This window comes from Glycine soja, chromosome 16, assembly GCF_004193775.1.
Source record: "Glycine soja cultivar W05 chromosome 16, ASM419377v2, whole genome shotgun sequence".
In the NCBI taxonomy this organism is placed as follows: Eukaryota; Viridiplantae; Streptophyta; class Magnoliopsida; order Fabales; family Fabaceae; genus Glycine; species Glycine soja.
The window spans coordinates 27505574-27533293 of NC_041017.1; the positions used below are offsets into that span (position 1 = coordinate 27505574).

Genomic DNA, 27720 nt, shown 5'->3' on the forward strand with positions numbered 1-27720 from the left:
AGATGAAGGAAATAGAGAAAAAAAAAAATAGTGCATACCTGGTTTCATGCATGTATATATTATGAATGTTGATGTTTTGTTTTGTGTATTTTACTAGATGAATTTTGATGTTTAGTCCCTAAAAAAAAATGCAAAAGTTAACTATCATAAAAGAAAAAGAAAAGGAGTATAACCAAAAATAAGATGAAAAAAAAAAGTGTATCCAGGATATGACATTTCTGTTTTTAAAGATCTTGAGATAGATTATTTCATATATAATTAAAGATTATCCGAAATTATTTTTATAGTAACAATAACAATCCAAATATAAATTCTCGACCTTGAATACTAAAATTTAAGAAAATTCTGTTTTCTTTAAAAGAATTACAAAACTATTTTTTTAAAAATACTTATTTATTTAAAAAAAATAATAAATTTTTTAAAACTAAAAGCATGTTTATTCTTATGAAGAGAGAAAAAAAAAACTTAATTGGATATGACAATTTAGGAAGACCTGTTAATTAACATGCAGCAATTTCTATTCTCTCTGATGGATCACAAAATTTGAAAGTAGGAAGAAATGTCTTTAAATTTTTTGAACTCTTGTCACGACTACCTGAAAGTCTATGTAAGTAGTTGTCGTATTGCATGCATATATTTTCTTCTTCGCCTCTTCCACACTACATAAATATATAAAATTGATGGCTTTAACTAATTCACATAGGAAATTTAGGTGGTTGATAAAAATGAGATGATATTAGTAGAGAATAGTAACCCGCTTTCACTGCAAATACAAAGAGGACCGGAACAAAAAGCCAAATGGATCAAATCCAAAATATGTGAGAGATTAATCATCAAAAGAAACAAAGAAAATAACCTCATAGTTTATGAAATAATTAATTGAAAAAAAAATAAAACAATAGGGTCACAAAGGATACCTAGTTGTAGATATATTATACTTTAGCATGACCCTTTCAACAAAAAATATACCACGTTGATTTGTTGAATTAGGAGAAGCACTCCCAATATCTGGTATCTGCACATAATCCAAATTAAATGTTGCTGATATTTTAAATCCAAATTAAAACATTGAAAAATAAACATAGTTGTCATGATGCTTAATATGAAGTGAAAGAGAAACATAAACTGATGTAACTACCTGACTCAAGCATCAAGTGACAGAGACAATAAATTGAATAAAAGACATGAAAAACTAAAACAAAGATAAATTCTTAACCCTGTGGTATCAAATGGAGGGATAGTTTTGGTTAATGTAAAAGGAAATATACAAAAAACAAAAAAAGTTATTATAAGAATTCAGGGATATTGAGAGCCTTCTTGAGAGGTCTGGTGTTCCTTGCCTTCATAGTAATTGATGAAATTGAGAGCCTTTTTGCATTCAATGTTGTATCTGATTATAGAATTTGAAGAATGGAAGTGGTGTGGAGATAGAATTTCCTTCCTTAATTAGCCTCTCTTCCATAGGTTCCATTCTCTCCTCCATATGTGATATGCCCCATCTTGGTTCAAAGTTCTTCAATTTTTTCCTCCAATGAATCCACACATTCATACATCTTAGCCATTTCTTTTCTTTTGATCTAGCTAGTCAGACCATAAAATGATAGAACACCAGGAACCAGTTGAAAGTTTGAAACATAGAAAAGTGAAAAAAAAAACAAAGACTACACAATACAACAATAATATTTGTTGTCCCAGAGACTCACATCTCCTACAGAGAATATTCTCTGTCCTGAAACTTATATGTATAACCATAAGTGTCGTCTTGCACACTAATCCTAAATTAAACACTACAAAGCATAACCATAAGTGTCATATTATGTGCAGTAACTTCCATTCACTACAAAGTATAACTGCCCACCCACAATAAAGTAATTACAGTTGTACAATTAATTAAAATTGTAAGTGTTGGATTTTAATTGAGCGGTTACCAAAATTGTAGTTATGTATTGAAGGGTAAATTTGAAATTCGAATCGGGTAATTCTCATTATTAATGGTTATTAATTAATAGTGATTAATAGTTATAGATTATTATTATTATTATTAAATGTTAGTTTGTAAGACTAGCTATGATTTGTATGTTTTAAAAATCAACCAATCATTAATTTAAAACATCAATACGGAAGTCAATACTGAGACTTCATAAATCTTAAAATATAGTTAATTTTAACATATTTCTAATTATAATCTTAATTTTCTTATGGGCTAATTATAATCTCTAATAAAAATACTATATATCAATTACTTCATAAAAAATAACTCACCTCCCAGTTTCGAGGGATCCCAATAAGAAAGAAAGGGAAAACAAATCAAAACCATACAAACATCGACGCGGGAAATTTCCGCGGCAGTTAACCTGCCCCTTCTCCCAAAGCCCACCTGTCATGTTTTTGTTCGTCAGTTTTCTTTCCTTTTCTATTTTGAAACTCCAAATCCACACAACGGTAACGACCTTGACAGTTGGAAACTTTGGAAACTCCATTCATAATGGTGTCTCAAAACCCTAACCAAAGAAATTCCCTCTACCCGCAGGTAATCGATTCAAACCCCGAAACATGCTCTTCAGACCCTTCCTCTCTCTCTATCCCAAAATCGACGATGTTGGCAACCTCATCGAAAACCTCTTTCCGGACAATACCAATCCCCCCACGCCGCCGGTCGCTGTCGAGGAGGTCCTCATCAAGGTCCCCGGCACCATCCTTCACCTCATCGACAAGGCCTGCAGCGTCGAGCTCGCCTGTGGCAACCTCATGGTCATCAGCCTTTGCCAGGATCAAAGTATCATCGCCGTCTACGCATGAGTCAGCGACAAGATCCAATGGCCCCTGGCAAAGGATGAGGTTGCCGTCAAGGTTGATGACTCTCACTACTTCTATTAGGATATGGGACGTGGTTATGTCTTTTTTCTATGGAAGGATATGGTAGAAATGATGGGAGTAGGAAGAGGATGAGTTTTCAGAAAATTGACACCTTAACTTGAATTGTGCTTATTAGCTTCTTGACTTACATTACATGACTTGCTACAACTTATGCCTTTATATAGGTTACATAGGTGATTTCTACACACTTCTATACTACTTAGTCCTAGAGTCAGACTCATCTATCATCTACCATCCATCTCTATAATGTTCTAGATGTTTCTATGACTTTAGATAATAAGATATTTTTCTACATCCATTAAGAAGTTTCTACACACTACAACATCTCCATAGGTGTAGAACTCTCTAGATAATGGATCACCAATTATACATCTACACTTTTTCTAGATTAATCTTCAACACTCCCCCTTAATCTAGAAAAGTATTGAACTCCAAGCATGTATCTGAATTTGATGAACTTCTCTGTTGCAATTGGCTTGGTGAAGATGTCTGCTAATTGTTCTTCAGTCTTACAGAACTCCATTTTGATTTCTCCACGTTCCACGAGCTCTCTGATGAAGTGGTATCTATTCTCAATGTGCTTTGTATGGCTGTGGAATACTGGATTCTCAGTCATTGCAATAGCTGACATATTATCACAATGAATAATTGTTGGAGTCTTGGAGTCTTGTTGTACGCCTTGTAGAATTTTTCTGAGCCATGTCGCTTCACACGCAGCGCTTGTTGCAGCCATGTATTCTGCTTCTGCTGATGATAGAGCAACTGCCGTTTGTTTCTTTGACGCCCATGATATTGCTTTGTTGCCTAGAAGAAACACACATCCACTTGTGCTTTTTCTATCATCTGTACTTCCTACCCAGTTGCTATCTGTATAACCTATCAAGTTAAAGTCTCTATCTGCCTCGTACAAAATGCCAAAATCCTTTGTGCCTTTGAAATATCTTAGGATTCTCTTGGTTGCTGCAAAGTGTGCTTTGCTTGGGTTACTCATGAATCTAGACACGATGCTAACTGCATGTACGATGTCTGGCCTTGAGTTGGTTAAGTAGATTAGCAAACCGACTAGGCTTCTATAAACTGTTGCATCAACTTTGTTTTGCCCATCATCTTTTGAAAGCTTCTCGTTCATCGCCATAGGTGTGGCAAGTGGTTTGCAATCTTGCATGTTTAACTTCTTCAATAAGTTATCCACATATTTTTCTTGCGAGATAAATATTTGTCCAGGTCTTTGCTTGACTTGCATGCCGAGAAAATATCTCATGAGTCCAAGATCGATCATTTCATACTCTTGCATCATAGCCTTTTTGAATTCTTCCATCAACTGTGAGTTGTTGTCGGTGTAGATTAAATCATCTACGTATAGGCACAAAATCAAGAAATGATTACCTTGCATCTTCACATATAGTGACGACTCACTTGGACTTTTGAGGAATTTATGCTTGATGAGGTATCTGTCTATTTTACCGTTCCATGCTCGAGGAGCTTGTTTGAGACCATAAAGTGCCTTTTTCAAGCGATATACTTTGTCTTCTTCTCCTTGAACTTTGTATCCTTGTGGTTGCTCCACGTAGACTTCTTCTTCAATCTCTCCATTCGAGAAAGTTGATTTTACATCTAGCTGGTTGACTTGTAGCTTCAACTGTGCAGCTAAGGCCAGTACAGTTCTGATTGTTTCCATGCACACAACAGGAGCAAATGTCTCATTGAAATCAACTCCTGACAGTTGTGAATAGCCTTTAGTGACAAGTTGTGCTTTGTGTTTCTGGATTGTTCCATCCTCATTATATTTAATTTTGTAAACCTATTTCAGGTCAATGATCTCCTTGTCTTTTGGTTTTTGCATGAGCTCCCATGTATGATTTTTCTCTATCATTTTGATTTTCTCGTCCATGGCTTTTCTCCAAACTTCTTCTTTCGATGCTTCCTCAAACTTTTGAGTTTCATAGGCAAAAAATCCAACATTTGCGTACTTTGGATTCGGTTTGTGTGGCCTTCCTGATCTTCGAAGTTGTTGTTGTGGGACTTCTTCTACTTCTTCTTGCTGGTGCTGTTGGTCATGCTGTGTTGGTGATGGCGGCAGTGCGCACGGGCTTGGATTGGTTACTTCTTGCGTCTCATTGACTTAACTTCAGTACTCCATTGCCAGCTTGCTCATTCGTCAAAGATGACATCTTTTGAAATGATCAATTGCTTTGAATCTGGTTTGAATAATCGGTAACCTTTAGATTGGTCACTATAGTTGACAAAGATGCACTTTTCTCCTTTTTCATCGAGCTTTTCTCGGTTCTCCTTTGGAATGTGCGAATAAGCAACACATCCAAAAACTTTAAAATGATCAACTGTTGGTTTTCTGTTGAACCATGCTTCATATGGGGTCATATTTAAGACTGCTTTAGTTGGAGAACGGTTGAGGATGTATACTGCTGTGCTAATAGCTTTTGCCCATAGATTCTTTGGCAGGTTCTTGTGTTGTAGCATCGATCGAGCCATTTCCATAATGGTTTTGTTTTTCCTTTCAGCGACACCATTCTGTTGTGGAGTATGACAAACAGTCAGCTCCTTCTTGATGCCATGATCATTGCAAAAATTGATGAATATGTGCCCATTGAATTCTCCCCCGCGATTTATTCTCAAGATTTTGAGGGAATGACCACTTTGCTTTTCCACTAGGGCCTTGAACTCCTTGAAGCAAGAGAATGCATCAGATTTTTGTTGGATGAAGTACACCCACATCATTCGAGTGTAGTCATTAACGAAAAGGAGAAAATATCTTCTTCCACCAAAGTTGGGGGTACTTGATGGGCCCCAGATATCAGAATGCACCAATTGAAGTGGAGCTTTAGCTCTCCAAGATGTTTTTGGAAATGGTAACCTGTGCATCTTGCCATAAATGCAGCCTTCACAAACTTTAAGGTTAGATGAAATAAAAGGAAGCCCAAACACCATATTTTTTTGTTTTAATAATTTGAGGCCATTAAAGTTTAGATGACTATACCTCAAGTGCCACAGTATGGACTCATCCATATTCTCACATTTCAATGCATTGCTTTTTCCAAATGGCATAAATAGAGGAAATACTTTATTAGGAGCCATTTTGATAGAAATAATTTGGCCTTTCTTTTATCAATGATATTACATTTATCATCATCAAAGATGACTTTATAATTTTTATGAATAAGTTGACCAACACTTGGAAGATTTTGAGAAAGACCTGGCACATAAAAAACATCATGGATATATTTTTGGCTACCATTTTGAGTTTTAACAATAATGGTGCCTTTTTCCTTCAACTGTTTGAACATTTCCATCACCAAGTATAACTTTGGATTTTATTGTCTCATCTAGTTGCACAAAGCAACTTTTGTTTTTTGTCATGTGGTTTGAACAATCACTATCAACATACCATACATCCCTTGATTCTTTAGAAGATAAAGCGGAGTACAAAGTATGATCAATGGATTCTTTATTTTCTAGAAAATTTGTTTCTTCTTTTTGTCGGTAAAAACAATCTTTTTCGTAGTGTAGGTGCCTTTTGCACTTTTTGCATTTGTACCGACAATCATTTGTATCATGATTATTTTTCTTGCATAATTTGCAATAGGAGCTTGAAGCATTATTACTCCATTACTTTCCGCTCCTTTTACCACGATTAGTAAATGCTCCTCCTCTTTTTTGAGGAAATTTACTGTAGTTATTTTTCTTATCTCCATCATTTTTAGAGATATTAATTTTAGAATGGAATGCTTGCTCTAGTGGCTGCTCAAATCTTTTCATTCTAGCTTCATGAGCTTCTAAAGAGCCCATTAATTCTACTAGAATGAGTTTAGATAAATCTTTTGATTCTTCTATGGCAGCCACAATATGATCATATTTTACGGGAATACTTCTTAATATTTTTAGTATTTTTTTCTTGTCTTCAATCGTGTCCCCGTATCTTCTAATTTGATTGAAGATATTAGAGACACTAGAGAAGAAAGATTGTATAGATTCATCTTCCCGCATTATTAATGTATCAAAATCCTTCCACAAAGATTGAAGTTTAATAGAAATTACCTTATCTGTGCCTTTAAATTCATTTTTCAGAGTCTCCCACGCCTCTTTTTCATTTTTTGCTTGCATGTTTCTTGGAAAGATCTCTCTACTAACTCCTTGTTGGATGAATAACAGAGCCTTAGCATCATGTTGCTTATTTTGCTTGTACTCCTTTTGCTTTGTTGCTGTCCACGTAGCCAATTCTTCTTGGCTTTCTGGGACTAGATAGTCATTCTCTATAACATCCCACAAGTCTTGTGAAATGAATAGAGTTTGCATTTGGATGCTCCAATAATCATATGCTTCCCTATTAAATATGGGAACTAAGGTTTGGTTATAGTTGAAGGTTGGTGGGCTAGGTGATGTAGCAAAGGCCATAGGATCAACACTGCTCTGATGCCATTGTTAGGATATGGGACGTGGTTATGCCTTTTTTCTATGAAATGATATGGTAGAAATGTATGATAAAAATGATGGGAGTAGGAAGAGGATGAGTTTTTAGAAAATTGACACCTTAACTTGAATTGTGCTTATTAGCTTCTTGACTTACATTACATGGCTTGCTACAACTTATGTTTTTATGTAGGTTACATAGGTGATTTCTACACACTTCTATACTACTTAGTCCTAGAGTCTTCTAGACTCATCTATTATCTACCATCTATCTCTATAATGTTCTAGATGCTTCTATGACTTTAGATGATAAGATATTTTTCTACATTCATCAAGAAGTTTCTACATACTACAACATCTCCATAAGTGTAGAACTCTCTAGATAATGGACCACAAATTATACATCTACACTTTTCTAGATTAATCTTCAACATCTTCTCTCTCCAAATCCTGAAGGAGGAATCATCCGATTCGGATTCCTCCTCGAGTGATGAGGAGGGAGGAAAAGCAAAACGTCAGAATAAGAAGAAGAAGAAGAAAGATTCCAATTCCAATTTCGGTGCCAGCGTGTTGAGCCATGGCTTAACAATAGCGTCGAAGGGGCAGGAGGATTTGCTGAAGGAGCTGGACAAGGTGTTGCAGGAATGTAGTGCTTTCTCGGTGCAGAAGGTGTCGGAGAAGGCGAAGAAGGAGGGGGATGTGGTGGATGCGTCGGTGGCATTGGCGATATCTCCGGTGGATTTGGAGAAGGAGGAGAAGAAGGAGATGATGGAGGAGAAGTGTGCCGCGTATTGGACTACATTGGCCCCTAATATGGAGGATTACAGTGGAACCGCTACGAAGCTTATTGCGGCTAGTTCTGGACAATTGGTTAAGGGAATTCTTTGGTGTGGGGATGTGACAGTGGAGCAGTTGCGGTGGGGAAATGAGGTCATGAAGAGGAGGATGACTCTGGGTTCACAAGGGGAGATTAGTCCTAAAACCTTGAAGCAGATAAAAATGTGTCTGTGCTCTTAATTTATCCTCCATAACTACTTTACATTGGTCCGAGTGAAACTAGATTCGGATTTCTTAATCATGTAGATGGAAAAAACAAAGTTGGAAAAGGAGACCCACTAAAAGTGAGAGGTTGTGTTTCGAGTAGAGATTAATCATTAGCAAAATCGTGCACGTATATTTTGGTAAACAAAAAAATGAGGAGGATAAATAAATTAAACTTTTCTTGTGAGTTAAAAGATCATTAGCTTATAGGTCTTAATTTTTTTAGAAGTTCTCTCCTAATCTGAGGAGTATATTTAGTGATATTTTGCAGAAATTAAGTGGTTCAAATGCATTCAGTTAACTCTTATCTCGTGCTCATTTGTCAAGGCTGTGTGAATGGGCTAACACCAAAGTCTTGAAGACTATAATGAAAAAAGTAAAATTAAATAATTTTTATATTGAAAGCCTGAAACAAAAATTGTTCTCTTTCTGTACTTCATATGTTCATCTCACAGTAAATAGTTAATGACTTAAGGACTTTTCAGAATCCTGCTGTTTTGTTTTCTAATCAATGTTTATTAGACAAAAAAGTTACAGTCTGCAACTTTTAGGTCGCTGTATTAGTCCTTGTTTTTTGTCTGTTAGTCTGTTTGAACATGAACATTTAAATAACTGATATTGTCTTTTTGGCTTGATGCTTATATAGGGTTAAGAAAGTGACCAAAATGACAGAGAGTGTGGCAAATGGGGTTCTCACTGGGGTTGTGAAGGTCTCTGGATTTTTCACTAGTTCAGTGGCAAATTCAAAAGCCGGAAAGAAATTTTTCAGCCTTCTACCTGGAGAAGTTGTGCTTGCATCATTAGATGGATTCAGTACGTCAGTTATCTTAATCCCTGGCTGTTACAGGGCTTATTATTTACAACCATCAGTACTATAATGTTGTTTCAGTTCTAAGAACCAGCCAAATATCCCCTAGCAATGGAAGAAATAGAAAACCGTTAAGCAAAAAGGAAAATGAGAATAAAAAAAGGCAAAAATGTTTTCATTAATTAAAAACCAAGGAAAATTTTATGTGTGTGTGTAAGGCATTGTAGCTTCTCTAAATGGGCATAATTAATCACACGCCCAAAGGCTTGAAAGAGGAAAGTAACTTGAAAAGTATGTTTGTAGTTTCTAAGAACAGTCCGAGTATGTTGTATTGGACAGCTTCAGTAATATTTCTTATTGTTTTAAAAACAAAAGCAATTAATTGCAAACTAAACAAAAAAAAAAAAACAGAAAATCTTGTTTGAAAAGGGTCGCAGGAAATTGCAGCTTGAAATGGTTTACAAAAATAATAACATATTGCAATAAAATCTTATTTATGGGATACATGGTAGTTGTACAAGGTGCTGAACAGTGTACAAAACCTGTCATCCAAAACTAATTGTGACATATTCTTTCATTAACTCGGAATCCTTGCCTTAGCCAAGTTTAATGCAGAGTTGGTGTAGAGAACTCGGCATTGCTCTCATGATTTAGTCAAATGCTAAAAGTTAGATTACTTTCCCAAAATTTCATGTACATCAACCTTGCACAATTGTTGACTATTTCAGATTGTTAGGTTATTTAAATTATAAATGGAATTGACAAAGGATTAAAGAAACCCACCCAATTCATGTATTGTATTTCCTTTATTTTTTTTGAACTAAGTTCTTTTGCAAAAGTAGGGCCTACGAACTGTGGTTGGAGACGTGTAAACTTCAACTAGTTTGAGTTTGAGAAAACTGATGTTCTTGTCTGCCATAGTGAATTGTTAAATAGAGTCACTATGATTATGTGCCTTCATGTCTGATTTCTATTAGCTGTCAAACTTAATCACTAAATATCATTTTACCTTTCATCTATTCTCACCATCTTGACCAGTTCATATAAATTTGGTTGGGGTCTCTTCCAAAATCAGTCTTTAAACGTTATTGTTCATTTGCCTAACAAATTTTCACATGTTTGGGCTTCAAGATCAAGTAAATTTACTGTACAGGGTTTCTTTTAGAAACAATTTATAAAGGGGGTTTGATTTATAACAAATTGCAGAGGGGGTCTTTTTATTACATGGGTGTCGCCATTGACACCGGCGGAAAGCGTGAACCGCCAATGGCAGCAGCGGGACAGGCAGGGGTATCGCCATTCCTCCTGGCGGGATAAACTTCTCAGTGCATACGTGGACAATCCCGTCTTTGGAACTGACGGGATAGGGGTCATTTAATTTTTCAGTGCAAGGCAAAAGTAGAAAAGTGTGAAACTTTTCAGAAAAAAGGGGACTGGTGACAATGTCCACAGCAAGACACTTACGTAAGAATACCACAAAGTTTGTCACCAACCGTCACAACAGCTGAACTTGTGAAAATCAATATGTGAAAATGAATCAATATTCACATGAACAGGCAGCTATTGATTATAATATTTCAATTTGCATTCATCTTTGGAATCATATTTTAGCTTCTGGAATGGACAGAATACGCATGTATTTTATATTTTTAAATGTTTAATATATAAATCATATTATAATTTTTTTGTATACATAATCATAGTATAATTTAAAATCATAAAAAATAATTTTAAAATATATATATATATATATATATATATATATATATATATATAGAATAAATGATAGATTAAAAAATTAAAATGTATTTAAAAACACCCTAGTTGAAAAAGAAAATCCTAATAATGTTATGGTTAATTGTTAAAGAATATACAAATCGTTAAGCACAGAACATAACTATTCTAACTTGTACACTGAGAGAATTTATTTTTAATAGAAAAATGTTAGTTTATTTGTTAGCGGAGGATAAAATCCACCACATTTCCTTCCTTCTCAGATAATCACATAACTCATCCTATATCTCCAGCTGTATCGAGAGAATTTAATTATAATTTAAGCCAGCATGAAACATTTGTCCAGAAGGCAAAAGGCACAGATAGATAGATGAGAAGAGATATTGAAGATGGAAAGAAAAAGAAAAAAGGAGAAGGTACATGGTGCGCGGTGAGGTAAAGGTTTTACGAGCAATGAAGTGAGGTGTTGAATGGTCAGAGGCATAGGCTTTGTTCTTGGGGCGCGTGGCGCTATTGCAGAAGGAAGCGGTCCTTAAAGAAGAAGCAGCGTGACTGGAGATTTTAGAATAGCCTGTCCCGCCAGTTCTAATGGCGGGACTGCTAGCTAAACGTGTCCCGTAGAAGTCATTGGCGGCACCACCCTCCTGAAAGTGTCCCGCAGAAGCTAGTAGCGGCACCACCCTCGTCTCTCTCCTAGTCATCCTATCCCGCCAGCAGCAATGGCGGCACACCCTCTCCCCTCTCTCCTAGTCAGCCTGTCCCGCCACTAAGACTAGCGATACCCCTATCCCGCTATTGTCACTGGCGGTTCAAGTTTCCTGCCAGTGTTAATGGCGACACTCACTTACAAAAGAGACCCCCTCTCGAATTTCTTTTAAAATAGACCCTGTTACATAAAATGTTTCTAAAAAAAACTCCTTGTGTAAATTTGTCTCAAGATCAAGCAAAAAAAATTTAATTTTTTTTTTTGTAAATAGGCAAAGTGTGTGATGCTGTTGAAGTAGCAGGAAAAAGTGTCATGTCAACATCTAACACCGTGACAACTGAGCTTGTCAATCACAGGTAAAGTCAATAGATGCACTATCTATGGTAAAATACCTAACAGAAGAAAGTATGAAATTAGGTATTGAATTTGATGATACTATGATCTTTAGTCATACTCTGATGCTATCATGCCTAGAATGTAATAGCCCCATACTGAGCATGAGAATTTAAATTTTAATTGTGGCTATGATACTTGTGAATGTGGACATCTCGAATTCAAGTGTGCTACATCCACATGATGCCACCCAAAATACTGGGCCTTGTAGGACACTTTCAGCTTAACAAAAACCTCCAATAAGTTATCTGCTAATAAAAGAAATTAGAAAAGTAGAAGGCATTGCATTTGGGTGTGCTTAGAGAACTAGCAGCCCAAATTATTTTCTTGCTTGTCTAGTTGACGTGGTTCGGTCCTTGACATGCTTTAGTAACTAATGAAATCCATGTTCCTTAATTTATTGTTTTTCCATTTACCTTGACCTGCTGTGAGAATTGAAGCATACAACATGGGAAAATGCCACTGTTCTTCTCTAACTGTTCTGAATAATTTGGCAATGTGTGTACCACAGATACGGAGAAGAAGCTGCCAAGGCAACAAGTGAAGGACTGGATGCTGCTGGTCATGCAGTGGGGACTGCATGGGCCGCATTTAAGATTCCACAGGCTTTGAATCCTAAGAGTGTGTTTGGATGAAGAAATTTAAAATTTTGAGAAATTTAAAATTTTAAGAATTTCAAATACTTCAATTGAAATTCTTTTATTTTCAAAATTTTGTGTTTGGATAAAAAAAATTAAAATTATGAGGATGAAAAAAGAGAAGATATGATTGGTGTGTTAGTTATACGTGTTCCTCTATGCTTATACCCGATCAATATTTTAAGAGTTGAGACGGTGTTTCTGTAAGAAGAGAATTTCAATTTCTCACCTTTTAGAAGGAAATTGAAATTCCATATTTTTAGTTATTTAAAATTCTGTTTTAAAATTCCAAAATTTTAAATTCTTCATAAAAAGCATCCAAACAATGAATTCTAAATTACAAAAATTCAAATTCTCTATAATAAATTACTTTCCTCAGTTAAAATTATCTATTCAAACGCATTCTAAGAGTGTTCTAAAACCTACCTCAGTGGCCAAATCTGCAGCTAAAGCTGCTGCTGCAGAACTTAAGGATAAAATATCCAAGTGATCTATGGCAGGAGTTTCTTCAATTAAGGTTTTGACTAGGCATGGTACCCGCATGCAGGGCGGGGGAGTACTCCTCCTCTCCCCGTCCCCGAATCTCTCCTCCTCACTTGGTGGGGGTATTTTTTGCCCTCCTGTTCCCGGCTTCCCACAGAAACCTACGGTGATCCCGTTTTACATTAAAAAATATAAAAAATTATAAAAAAATACAATTTTTTTGTTTTATCTCAATTTTTCAACAATAATAAATTTAAAGTTTAATTCTAAGTTTAAAACATAACTAAAAATACCAAAATAAACCAATAATAATAATAAAAAAAATCACACAAAGCATACAAGAAATATCCAAATATACATTAATGTTACAGTATTACACAATAAAAATAATAAAATGAATAAGAAACAAAGGTGAAGAAGGAAGTCAAGAAACTAAGTTTATCTGAATGTTTGATGCAGCGTTTTAGAGTTTGGATAATGGTTGTGTCTTTATAACTTGTGAGATATTACTTATGATAATTTTATTTTATTTTTTTTACTAGTAAAATATTATATTAACCCTTATATTTATGTTATATGAGGATATATAAGTAAAATTCTATATACGTGAGGATACGGGAATCCTGCGGGGCAGAAAGCATAGTCCCGTCTCCGAATTAGTTGTGTCCGTTCCCGCGAAAATTTTTTACCGATCGTAGGACCCCGAATGGGGCAATTCCCGCGGGGATCCCGAATTGCGGGAAGAATTGCCACGCCTAATTTTGACCATCCTAACATCAATAGCGCTGCTATTCATTACCACAGTTTCTTTCAGGCCAGGTGGGAAGATTGTATATATTATAGGTGGAAACATTGATGTATGTTTTGATGTTTTTTCTTTACGGTATAGATATGGTAACTGTATTTATTCTTCTGGTGGCTAGAACTTCACTCATTTTTAGTGATTAGTGTTGGAAATTAATGAATTCTACCTCCGCTTCTCATTTCCATTATGTCTGATCCTTGGTCCGCACAAGACTTTTTCCAAGCAGATAAATACTACACGATAATTCTACTTCCACACAATTTTTTTATAACAATATTTACAATTTAGGAGAGGAGAGAAAAACAAAGAAAAGAGAGAAGTGTAAGATAAAAATGGTTGATTTAATAGGGTGAGATAAAGAGAAAAGTTGAGTTGTAAATATGTGTTTTAAGAATTTATTGCAAGTATGGTATCACTCATAAAAACGTTTCACTTTCAGTTTGTGATCAGGAAAGAGGAACTTTAGTAATGTTATACGGAGGCACAACCAAGATTGGAGGTTTTTGTAAAATCATGTTCGAAAATCAGCCCTGATTAGTGATAAGTTTGAAAATTCACTGTCAGTTCAGTTAGTTAAACATAAATTCTTTGGACTTTATCTTTCAATCCTATTGCCAACACTAATTGATAATAAATTAGGATAAGCATTGAATTTTATTTTGTTTCCACCTAATCTTAATTGGTTCTTAATTTTGAATTCTGATATTTAGCCATGTGATGCTGTATCTATGACTTTTATCTGTTCATTGTATCTTTACTAGTCTTATGTGACTGGATTTTTTTCGTTAAACTGAGTTCTGTTGTCTCCGATTGTGACACCAACCCAACCTTGTCATACTTTCATGTACCATCAACTAGTGAAAGTGTAGATTACTAGAATTGCATTAGTAGTGCCGAACTTGAGTTGAATAATTTGCAACATGCATAAAAAATTCAAACTCTATTATCTTCATTGTATTTAAAAAAGCAACATGTCATAAATTCAAACTTTATTATCTTCATTGTATTTAAAAAAGCAACATGTCATAAATTCAAACTTTATTATCTTCATTGTATTTAAAAAAGCAACATGTCATAAATGCAAACTTTGTCATCTTCATTGTACTTAAAGCAAGAGAAAGTGAAAAATAAATAAAGTGAAAATGAAATGGGATTTCTTTTTCCTGGTGCTTGACAGAGGGTATGAAAGTTCAAAATTTTGTTCACATCACAAGCAACAGAATAAGAAATTAAAGATTTATTTTTGTGCATAAAATTGCAACAAACATTTCCCTCCACTTTAGGAGGGAAATTTTTTATCAACAAGACCTACCAGTTTTTTATTTCTCCTCTCAAATAAACAATAGAAATTTGGTATTTCCATTCTATCTCGGTCTTCTCCATTTCCTTTCACTCCATTTACACTTGGACAAACACAAGGGGATGGAAAATTCCAATAGCTTACTTTACCAAGAAGCATAGAAATGTAAAATGTATGTGGACCCCGTACAAATGACAAATTTTTATTCTATTATGTCTTCCTTGAAGAATTGGGAGCATTACGTAGTCAGCATTCGACAGAGAGTTTACTTTGTATTAGATAGTGAGGCCTTCACTTATCTGAGTACCCAAAAGGAATCAATATGCATGCCATTTTGTCCCAATTCCAATAAAAGTTTTTCTTGATTTGGTGCACAAGTTAAGCGTGTAGAATAAGATAGCTAATGCCTTGAGCATACTAGTAGATTTGTTAGATACTCTAAATTTTGGGGTTAGAAGAGGTTTGGAGTTATAAGGAGCTGATGATAACTTCTATGATGCAAGGATGCACTATGCAGTGTTGAACCAATCAATGCGTTGAAGACTTTCACATAGATGATGTTGATCAGAGATTTACATGGTGGAAGTCTCATTGGTCACCGAGGTCAAGAAGACAAGATTGTTGCTATGTGTGTGAAAGAATTTACTGGTGCATTTGAGGAAATTGTAACTAGGTGTGTGCAAGGTGTTGTGTTTGTTAGACTACTAAAGGACAGTCAGAATACTAGTTTATATATGCAGAAAATTGTTGAAAGAGTTTAATTGCCTATGGATTTTGCATTTGACCTACTTGTGAATACCTAAAAGGTGTGTTTTGTTTTTGTTATTATTGACTAATTATCTAGTTAGGCCATGTAGCAACCTGATTTGCAACAATCATGGAGGTAGGCCAAAGCATATGGATCTTATATTATCTCAAGCTAAGTTTTCTTAATTATACGTGTAATATCTCATTTTTTTAAAATAAATAATAAATAAATAAATAAATAAAATTTTAGAGAACGGTGAGATTTTATAATTAAATAAAAAAAAGTTAATAAAATAATGGTTTGAGGAATATATATATATATATATATATATATATATATATATTAGAAATTATTTAAATTAATATTCGGTAAATTAATAAACTCTCTAAAATAATAAATTTGTCTACTCCCGACTTGAGTCAATATAAAAAATTGAAAAACTCGATAAAATAATAAGATAATAATTTTTCGTGAGATCCCTTTATAATTTTCGGTCCCAAGAAAATCATAAATTAATAATTCATAGAAACTGAAAAAAATATATTACACTCTATTAAAATATGATTCAATAGTTGTCTGTTTTCCTTTAAAGTTCAAGTCTATTTGGAGCTCATCTCTAACTTTTCTTATTGCATCCAATAGCTTAGGTGTTGTATTTTTGTATTGTATCATAAAGTTTGGTATGTACAGTATAATTACTTAAAAACTCTTTAAATTAATAATTATTAATTTATCGATAAATTAATAACTCTCTAAATTAATAAATTTCTCTGGTCTTGACATTATTAATTTATAGAGTTTTAACTGTATATTTGATTAAAATAATAAGTAAATAATATGTTGTAAGTAAGCTATGTTTGTTTTGAGACTGACTCTCTCAATTTCATTTTTTTTTCCTTTTCTTTCTCCTAAAACTCTCTCTTTCCCCATAGACCACCAAATATCTCTCAGAAAAACGACGATCTCGGACTCATTCACCGTTGGATCGTCGTGAAATTTAAGCACCAGATTCGCAACCCAATTTCGAGCATTATCACCGTTGAGAATTTCAAAATCATGTCTAAGCTGAGAGAAATACCCTTTGCATCGTAGTCTTTTCTTTTCCCGCAGAAACCTAAAACTCTCTCGGTAAAACTTCGATCCCGGATTCGTTAGCCGCTGGATTGTCATAAAATTTTAATATGTGGTCGTGATTCAATTCCACACACATTCACCGTTGGGATTTGCAAAAGAATATCCTCGGAGAGAGAAAACAAAATCACACAAAGACAGTATAAAATGGAGGCTTCAATCTCTTCTTCTGTTTGATGTTTGGGAACCCTATCAGAGCAATTAAAGGAAAAAATTGAGGAATCTTAGGAAAAAAAATTCGGAATCTCAGGAACTTGCTAGAGATGCCGCTATCGCCATCGAAAGACACATGAGCCCGCAGATAAGGGATGAGTTATTCACAATTGGAGATTAGTGAGAACATGTGTAGGGATCCTTAAAATATCAATTGGAATGGGTTTTGGGGTGTTTCTCCAATTTTTATTTTATCCTTATAATTATAACTGTGAATTATTTATGAATTATATATGTTTGATGAACCAGTTGATGTCCCGATGAGAAATTGTTGTGAAATTAATGTGTTCTTGTGTTGATCATCATCGTGAATTATATTCTAAATAGTATTATTTTTAATGACTTATTTTATATGAATTATTATCTTATTATATATTTTTCCAGGACGATGATCAACATGTTGTGTGTATATATTTATTGTAATACTAAAATAATAAATTAAATAAAGTTGTAAGGTTAATGCCTAATAGTAATTTCTTTTGATGTAACATTAAATTAATTGTTATAAAAACTCTTTTTATTAAAAATAATGTAGCTTGATTTACTCTCACTCTCTCTTTCTATATATGTATATATATGTTTTGTGTCATGCAAATATGATTATTGTGTGATGTGTATTTGAGTTATGAGATGTTAAATTGTGGGAATGATATTTGGTTGCAAATAAGTGTGTGTGTTTAACACTTATGTGACAATAATTATGTTGAGAGTTGTGAGTTGTACAATAACCCGATCAGTACTGATATTGAGAAAAGTATTGATGCGCAGTGTTAAAGAGAAATTGTAGGTTTCCTATTTAGGAATCAGTGTTAAATTGTAGCGCAATGTATTAAATATGTTTGAAAACACGAGTATGAGGTCGTGGGTATTGTATAATTCATGAGCAGTGTTTATGAATGAAATATGTGATGAACTGTGAAATAACATGTTGCTTTGAGATTATAGTATTGTTATTGAGATTATACCGTTGTGATTGAGATAAAGTGTATGTGATAAACTCAGTATGCACGAGTATGCACATGATTGAGATATTGTGTGCATTGAGTTATGAACTATGAATTGTACAATCACACGACTATAAGTCCCTTCAAGGGCGACGAGTTAATGCTAAGTCCCTTTTTGGGCGACAAGTTAATGTTAAGTCCTTTTAAGGGCGATGAGTTAATACTAAGACCCTTAAAGGGCGACGAGTTAAAACTATTTTGAGAACAATTGAAGAGTCGTGTATTTTGTACATTTCATAGATAGAGTCTGTGTGCTAAAATGATTTTAGGGGTTGAACATGAATCAAGAGGGAGAGACCTTGACGGACTCTTCGGAGTGTAGGCCTTGGGGGTCACCTGGTTTGAGTGCTTCTTTAAGCCTATGTTGATCCCATATGGTTGGAGCATTCTCGCAAAACACTATGACCCTGACTGGTCTCCCTATGATTTTACTTAGTGAGAGTGACCTGACATATCCATTATGTGGTGTGTTTTGTTATGTACTCCTAAGTGCCCCAGGGTGGTTTTTCATTGACATGGTACCACATTGCATACAGGCTTGAGTCTTAGCATAACTATCTCATGCGCTTGTTAATTGCTTATTATGAAATTGATGTGTTATTATGTCTTAATCGGAGTGTGTGGTTCATGTGTATTATGATTGATGATTGAAAGGTGTGATTGATGATTGAAAGGTGAATTTTGAATGACAAAGTGGTGAAATTCTGTAAGTTATGTTTAAGTAAGTTTTATTTTGTTTATATGATATGTATATCTAGTTATCTTGTTTCTCTCCATTAGTTAGGAATGTGATAACTCACTCCCTATGTATTATTTGTGTTTGAATCCTGTGATGATCTTGAACTTTCTATTGGGGGAGTAGATGATTAGGTGAATCGCTTTAAGGAACCTTGTGCTGAAAAACGTCAGGACACAATGTTCTGATAGGATGTGACGTTGAGACATAAGTTTTTATATTAATTGCATAATGTTAGTCTATTTTATTTTACCTCATTGATTTAAAAAATATTTTTATAAATTTTGATGGTCTTATTTTGAATCGAATATGTTTTTAATAAGTTTTAATTGATAATAGTGAAATGAATGTGAAACTTTTATCCACGTAAATTTATATATATATATATATATATATATATATATATATATATTGGAGTAGAGGGTGTCACCTAAAAAATTTTCATAATGCCAAAAGAAAACCTTCATGCTTTATTGTTGCACAAAGTCATCGTAGCACATAATTGCTTTGATTAAGCTACTTAAAGCACTTATAGTTAGTATAGCCGCAAAGAATCTGACTGATTAAACCAATGGCAGTTCAAGTTCTGAAGTAAAAATCCGAGAAGACTATGCTAATTAATTACAAGGTAATGGACGAGAATCACATAACAAGTTGTTAGAGTAGGAGATTAAGTCATGTTGTTTCTACAAAAGAACAATTCCTGATTCAAATCAATAGAAAGCTATAACCCAAGAAATCAGATTTTGCACTAGATTGATAGAGCATCAGTGGTGAATATTTACTCATTTCACTTATCAATTGCACCCTTCAGGACTCAGGTCAATATTTTCCTAAATGCAAGGAATTAACATGAAATGTAGTGTGACAAAATGTTTGGATCTAGTTGATCTACAAAAGCCTAAATGACGGACCCACTTTAATTAATTGGCCATAAGTTTGATATTATTTGAGTTGCTATATGAAATAGTTTTGCAAGTCACTCCAGAAACTTACTAACTCACTTATAAATTGATTTCTTTTTTTTAGAAAAAAAGAATTACTTAACAAATAATATTATTATATTGAGAGTAATTAAATATTTTTTTAGGCTAAAATAATATTTTAGTCTCATAAGTTTTTAGTAAAATCCATTTTGATCCTTTATTTTTTAAAAATTTGTTTTGATCCTTTAAGTTTTTAATATTACCCAAAATGTTCATTCTATTAGTATCTGACATTTTAAAATAATTAACTTAATATAATAGCAGATTTTTATTGTTGCTATCTTAATTTTATTTTCTTAAATTTGACTATATTTTAAAATAATTTTATATTGTGACAATTTTTACCACCAAATTCTTAGTTTTATTTTATTAAATTTTTAAGATTTAAAAACCACTAATAAACCTCTATTTCTCAATCCTTAAATTCATAGATCGAATTTCAAATCTCTTCAGTAAATAAGCATATCAAACAAGTTTTTCTTTCTTTTTCTCTTTTCTTTACTCTTAAACTAATACATCTTAATTTGAAAGATTTACTATGAAACCCCTTTATACATTATACTAACTATGAAAGACGTTTAGTTGAATTGATTGAACAAATTGTATATAAAAAATAAAAAAAACTAACCTCCCGTAATTGTTTAAAATATATTACAACATGCTCTCCTAAAAGAAAGTTATTGTAAAGATTAAAAAAGAAAACATTGTAACTTACTCATTTATTTATCTAGCATCACTAGTACTACATATCATATTAGGCATCCAATTAATTTGAATAGAACTCGGAAAAATTATAAACACCAAACCTTTCCCTGATTTTTTTTCAGTGTAATTGCATCTTCAATTAGTAAATTTGAACTTTAAGAGATCTAATTAAGTTAGAAATGTGCAATTATATTTCTAAAATTTAAACTTGAGATAATTAATTATGTGCTTCTTCAATTTTTGTACTATTCACTTTCATTACTTGTTGGGTGGGTCAAGCATAGGCTTTTTTTTTTTACAAAAGTGGTATAATTTTTTAAATTAATTATCAAAATGGATAAATTTAAAAAACATACAAAAATGTATAAATCATTTTTTAACGACTAAAGAATCAATTTATGACAGCTCTTAGCTGCCTCATTAAAATAAATAAATAAAAGATGAAAATGAGAAATCAATTTCTTCATATATAAAATTATCTCTCAAGAGATGACTTATCCATTTGTGTAATTTTTTAAAAACCTACTATTTAATAATTAATTGAAAAAATTGTACCATCTTTATATATATAAAAAAAAAGCCTCAAGCACACCCTTTTTGTTCAACCTATCACCTTCTCAAGCATAAATTACTATGACATTTTTATCTCTTTGCTCCTATTCTCACGATTAAGCTCCTGAAATACCCCTTTTAAAATTAAGTACATAAATATTTCCTCTGTTTTTTTTTTTTTTTTTTTTTTTTGCGCAGTGTGAATGAGTCCTTACCCACCGAATTCACAACTTGTCTTCGAAAAAAAGTTTTGCATTCACGTTAAGAATTAGGTTTTCCCATAATCGAACTCTTAACAGTTTATTTTTTTGTTTCTTCATTTTCTATTTCTTTTTTATTTAAAAATATTTTTAGTTAGATAAATTATTTTTTCCCTTCTTTTTGTATTATTTTTTTTATCTTATACATTTTAAAACATTCATTTTGGTTTTTTATTTGTCAAATTTAACTTAGTGAAGTTATTAAAATTTTAGAGTGTAAAAAACTATTTTTTACAATTTACGGACATAATTTTCAAGCCTTTCTGAACCGATTCAAGTTGTGATAATTACACCATTGCATTCATTAACATGAAAAATAATGTGAATGATGTATTGTTTGTACAAATACCCTCATATTCATAAACAAAATAATGAAAGCAATCAACAAGAAACTATTAAAATGTAAAACTTGAATTTTTGCGTTTTGAGATAAGTTATAAGGACCCGAATTAACATTGCATAAAAAAAATCTGTATTTAATTTGAAAATAAGAATATTCAGAAACTTAATTTGAAGAATTGGAACACGTAGATAAAATGTCAAATTACTATTAAGATAAATGGGATACGTGAGTGCTCTATCGTCTTTGGCATCTTTAGACAACGCTTAACATTGTGTTTGGATGGAACAATTAAAGTGAATAAAGTATTTTAACTGAGCTATTAAAATGCTTCTTATATTTTAATCTGTTTGGATAAAGTATTTTAGAAGTAATTAAAATGTCATCATTTTTTTAAAGCATTTTAATAGACTAAATTAGAAGAATTTTAAATTCTCACAAAAACCACGGGAATTAAAATTCCCCATCCCTCTCTTCCACTATCAGCCACTCACTCACGCATCAAAGCTCTCTTCCGCTTTTCCCCTCTCAGCCACTCTCTTTTCCTCTCAGTCACTCTCCCACGCTCTTCCCCTCTCAGCTACACTTTCTTCCCCTCTCAGTCACTCTCTCACGCTCTTATCCTCTCAGCCACTCTCTCACACTGCAAACGCAAGTAAGTTTTCTTTGCGATTTTGATCCACACTCTTGTTGTGTCAAGTGTATTCATTTTTTTCGTTAATTTGTGATTTATTTTTTACTTAGTTGTTTGATTTCATTGGTTTTGTACTCTGGGTACTCATTGTTTAATTTCGTTGCTCATTGTTTGATTTGGTTAATTTGTACTGTGGGCATTTTTGCAAATTTGTTAGGAACAGACCTTGCACTCTAGGTGCTTGTGTTTATTCTTCAATGAGAACTTTGGTTTCTTCACTTTGTGTTTATTCTTCAATGACAACTTTCTTTTCACAATATGTTTTTTTGAGATAGGGTTTTGGTTTGTAAATTTTTTGGATTAATTGAAGGGTTTCAATTGTGTGGTTAGAGTTCCAATTACGGTGTATCGTTTGTTATTTTGATTTTGATTGATATGCTTTTGCATTGTAATGTTTGATTCTATTCACCGCCATTCATCTTAAACAAAACTTGAATTTCAGTACATTGTATGGAGGGCCTGTACATTTTTCCTTGCTTCAAGCCCAAAGGGCTCTTCCATGAGGGGACATGTTCCAAATAAAACTATTGGAATTAGTAGTTAAATGCCTATTGTTCACCTAAAATAAAGTAGTTAAATGCCTATTGGAATCTGTAGCAACTAGCAATTATTTTTCAGATTCATGTACATAACTATTCTTATACTAGAGTATACTGTCTAAGGAACTAGAATCATCCTTAATCTCCTTATAAAGTAATTAAAACGGGTTCTTGCAAAGTATACTTGTTTGTTGTTTTTTTTTTTTCTGCTGGTCTATTTGAATGTCTGGCATGCTTTGATACTTAGTATAATTTATTCAACCTTGAGTAGAGTCTGTGATATTTGAGATCTCATTACTAAATGTGATATGTACAACTGGCATATTCACTCAATGTTTGAACTCATTCTAGGAATATGGATGAAGGGAAGATTATGTTCTAAGAATCTGTTTGGTATCCCCTTAAAAGTGAAGTGAGAATTTCAGGAAGAGTTTTTATATACAATTTTTATATATAAAATCATATCTACTTTCATTTTTAAAGACCCTTACCTCTGACCCCAAGAAGTATCAATTAGGAAGGTGAGGTTGCAGGTTCTTGATTAGTTTGAGTGCTAGTTGTTGTTCATTAGAAGAATCAAGAGGTTTAGTTGAAATGGAAAGAGAAGAAAACATCATTAAATATGGTGATTGTCATAACAACAAATTTAAATTTCTATTTATTTTGAGGAGTGATCCATAGCAGATTTTTAATAGTTCAAAGTAGGAAAATGAGTCTGCCTAGCTCGGATATACACACATGCATGTGATGAGACACACACGAGTGAGATTCATGTGCATGTCTAACTTAGCATTAATCATTCAAGTATTCCTTTTTTTCACCGCATCCATATTTTACTGATGGCATTATATATGATTGAAATTCTTGTTCTATATATGTCAAATTTTTTTATACAATTTATTTTATACTACAGAGATCTATTCAACCTCTCTGGATGCCTGCTGGAACCTGCAACTGTGAGTGTCTCTCTTTTCTTGTGTCTTAAAGATTTATGTTTCTGGTCTTTTTGGAGAAATCTTTAAAGTTTGCCATTACATTCTCCTATTATCAACATTCATGACGAATAAATGTGGTATGGGGATCTGATCATCTGAAGAAGGCTAGACGAATAAATGTGGTATGGGGACTTCGGCATGTGCCTTTAAAAACTACTAGTGTTATAATTTGACAGTCATAAACTTAGTGGGACGGATTAGATAATGAAATTTTGAAATTGGAAGGATTGGGGATGGGGCAAAGGATCCAGCTTCATATTTATAAATGGTTCCCCACCCTAGGGTCGGCTTCTTCGGGATAACATAAATATTTAAGGCTATAATATTCTATCCGAGGATCCCACCAACTTTGTTAATTTATATGTTTAATCAATCATATTATATCCACTTTTATATATTATAAATTAAAAAAAATTACAATTTAGGGATATTATGCCGAAGTCCCCATACCACATTTATTCGTCTAAACTTTACTATATGATATTTTAAATTTAATCCAATGGTATGAATAGGTATGCTATTCACATGTAATGATTTTAGAGGACAGTGCGTAGTGCTCTTAGTGTACATTAAATAATTTCTCCTTTTAGAGGCAGCCCTTAACAAGAACAACTAGATTTTAGTGAAAGAATGAAACATAATGATAATGCGTTTAGTGAAATGTAAATTTGGTTCAACGTTGAAAATGTTTCAACGTTTTTACAAGTTAAACATAATGATAATGCGTTTAGTGAAATGTAAATTAGGTTCTTGTTCACACAGGCAGATCTTATTTTCTTTGTACTCTGGATTCCCCTGTGAACCAATTTACAATATGTTCTTAAACTGTTGTAAATTACATTTCATATATTTTGAACTTACTCCCTTTGTCTTTTGGTCAATAGTCAAACAAACTATTATAAGGAGATAGTATATACATTGAAGTATAAAGAGATTTTATATGATAAGTGTACCAACTTTTATAATAGTCACCTTAAAATTGATATCTATTATGATTTTTAATTAGCTGATAACATAAAAAAATTACACTTACGAAACATAAAAATTAAACTTAATTAGCTGATAGCATAGAAGTCTTTACTCTTTACTTAAGTTGATGTACACTAACTAATAATGTGTAAACACATTAAGAAACCAGGTCTCAATATCAATACTGGATTATAACAAAAGATATAATAGAAAGTAAGTACAGTGAAAATGCCCCTAGCATAGCAATCCATACGAGTTATTTAAACCATGTAGGTTGTTTTATTAAATCCCATATTTATGTAGCTAGTGCACATAAAATGCCATAAAATCGTACTGGAAGGTGATATTCTACTATTAAAGATCCGTTATCGCTTTCACTTCTCCAATTATCTTTGAAAAGGCAACAAAAGCTCGAGAATTAATTAAAGAAAAAAAAAACTTCTTTTTTTCTTGTGTATATATAGTTAAGAGACATTTCTTGTCATCCAATTTATATTCTGCTAAAATTAACCTCTAGGCTCTTGCTTGTGACCGCCTAATGTAGAAAAATATGGGCATTAAAATTTAGAGCTTATTTACATCTTTTCCCTACATATTTGTTTTAAATCTCAAAATATTATCTTATATCATTATCATGCAGTTTGGATTGAGAAGAAATGGATCCTAGCATAGTTGACACTGCAATGACTTCAAGAAAACGTAAAAGAGAAGAGTATAAGAAGATAATCTTATTAGCTGCTGCTTGTGTTGTTCATATGGTCATTGGTGTAGTGACATGGTATCATAATAATTATTTTGTTAAGGAACCAACCAGTAATTGGGAACTAGAACATCACAACTTCCTTAATTGTCTTTATAGAGGAACAAATAAAGATTGCATTGAACAATTGAGGCTTAGTAAAAATACATTTTTTAACCTTTGTAGAATTTTACAAGAAAATGGTGGATTAGTAAGAACAAGAAATGTTCCAACAACTGAAGCAGTAGCAATGTTTTTACATATCCTTGCTCACAACCTAAAGTATAGGGTAGTGCAATTTAGTTATTGTAGATCTAAAGAAACCATAAGTAGGCAATTCAATGATGTCTTGAGAGCAGTAATGAAAGTGAGCAAAGACTATTTGAATTTTCAACCCTGTACTTTAGAAGGTGCGGAAGCAAACAAGTGGAGATGGTTTGAGGTAAGTTTATCAATTGTTAGGAGAGATTAGTTAATTATAAAATTTTCTTAGAATCTAAAAAAATTGTCTTGTTTGTAGAGATGTATTGGAGCACTTGATGAGACTCATATTCCAGTTACAGTTTCTCCCGATTAGAGACCTAGATATCGTAATAGAAAGGGTGATGTCTCTACAAATGTGTTAGCTGCTTGTGGTCCAGATTTAAGGTTTATTTATGTGTTACCTGGGTGGGAAGGGTCAGCAGGAGATTCTCGAGTATTACGAGATGCATTACGTCGTCAAAACAAACTTGAAATTCCAACTGGTAATATTTCTTAGAAATAACTTTTTTTTTCTTTTTTTTGGTCTAGTTTAAGTCTATGTTTGTTATTTTAAACATTGTAGGTAAGTATTTTCTTGTGGATGCGGGATATACCAATGGTCCGGGATTTTTAGCACCATATCGAGGGACTAGATATCATCTCAATGAATGGATTGGAAACACCCCTCAAAGTTACAAGGAGTTATTTAATCTTCGTCATGCAAGTGCCCGAAATGCAATAGAAAGGTCATTTGGGATCTTGAAAAAAAGATGGAGTATATTAAGAACTCCTTCCTTTTTTGATATAAAGACACAAATAAGAATTATCAATGCTTGTTTTGTGTTACACAATTTCGTAAGAGACGAACAACAAACTGGTCAACTTTTAGAAGTTCAAGACTTGGAATTCTTATCTGTTGTTGATGAAGAGTTAGTCCATCAATCAAGGGAAGGAGTTCAAAATAATGTCATAGATGATATCACAACTATTCAAGCCACCGAGGAATGGACAAGATTTCGAGATACATTAGCTATGGATATGTTTGCTAACTATCAAGTTAGGAGAAACTTTGCTTAGGGACAGTTCTTTTTTAAATGTAATTTGCTATTGCAGACAAACTTTGTGTGCTTTGTTACTATTGTACTTTTCTATTGAAGATAGACTTTTATGTACTTTGTTATTGCATAAAAACTTTGCTTGAAATATTTTCTATAATTGTGTAGTGGACTAGTCAAATGAATAAAGTAGGTTATATCTAATATTTGTTATATGCAGGTTGAATAAGTAAATTAACTTCAATGGAGTCATCTAATGAAAAAATGATGGACAAAAGAAAAGTTTTAGGAAAAAATAATGAGGAAACAAAAAATTATTTTACATGGAATTTGGAAATGGAACGTGTATTGGCTGATGTACTTAGAGATCAAAGGAATTTGGGCAACAAGGGTGACAGAGGTTGGAAAAGGTCAGCATTGAATGCTGCAGCCGCAGTGTTGTCTACAAGCTTCATTGTTAATGTCACATCAGTTAATGTCAAAAAACCGTATCAAATTATGGAGATCGTGGTATGGTATTGTAAGTGACATCCTTGGCCAGAGCGGATTTGATTGGGATGGCATTAAGCACATGATAACAATTGAGAATGAAAATGTTTGG

General features: G+C 33.1%; 1 protein-coding gene and 1 pseudogene across 1 annotated transcript; both read left to right on the top strand.

Moving 5' to 3' along the window:
- The first annotated feature begins 2485 nt into the window (after positions 1–2485).
- On the top strand, positions 2486–13112 carry LOC114389918 (annotated as a pseudogene).
- Positions 13113–13115: 3 nt separating this feature from the next.
- On the top strand, positions 13116–27183 carry LOC114389919 (protein ALP1-like). Its single transcript, XM_028350622.1, has 3 exons — positions 13116–13271; positions 26399–26567; positions 26648–27183. Exons 1-3 carry the CDS (start codon positions 13116–13118, stop codon positions 27139–27141), a joined length of 819 nt encoding a protein of 272 aa, XP_028206423.1. The 3' UTR covers positions 27142–27183.
- Positions 27184–27720: the final 537 nt, after the last annotated feature.

Excerpts from the sequence above, each read along its gene's own strand:
- LOC114389919 (XM_028350622.1), top strand. The coding sequence starts at position 13,116 with ATGGCAGGAGTTTCTTCAATTAAGGTTTTGACTAGGCATGGTACCCGC. Across the intron at positions 13,272-26,398 it reads GCTTCCCACAGAAACCTACG|AGACCTAGATATCGTAATAG; the intron begins GTGATCCCGTTT and ends TCTCCCGATTAG. Across the intron at positions 26,568-26,647 it reads CAAACTTGAAATTCCAACTG|GTAAGTATTTTCTTGTGGAT; the intron begins GTAATATTTCTT and ends TAAACATTGTAG.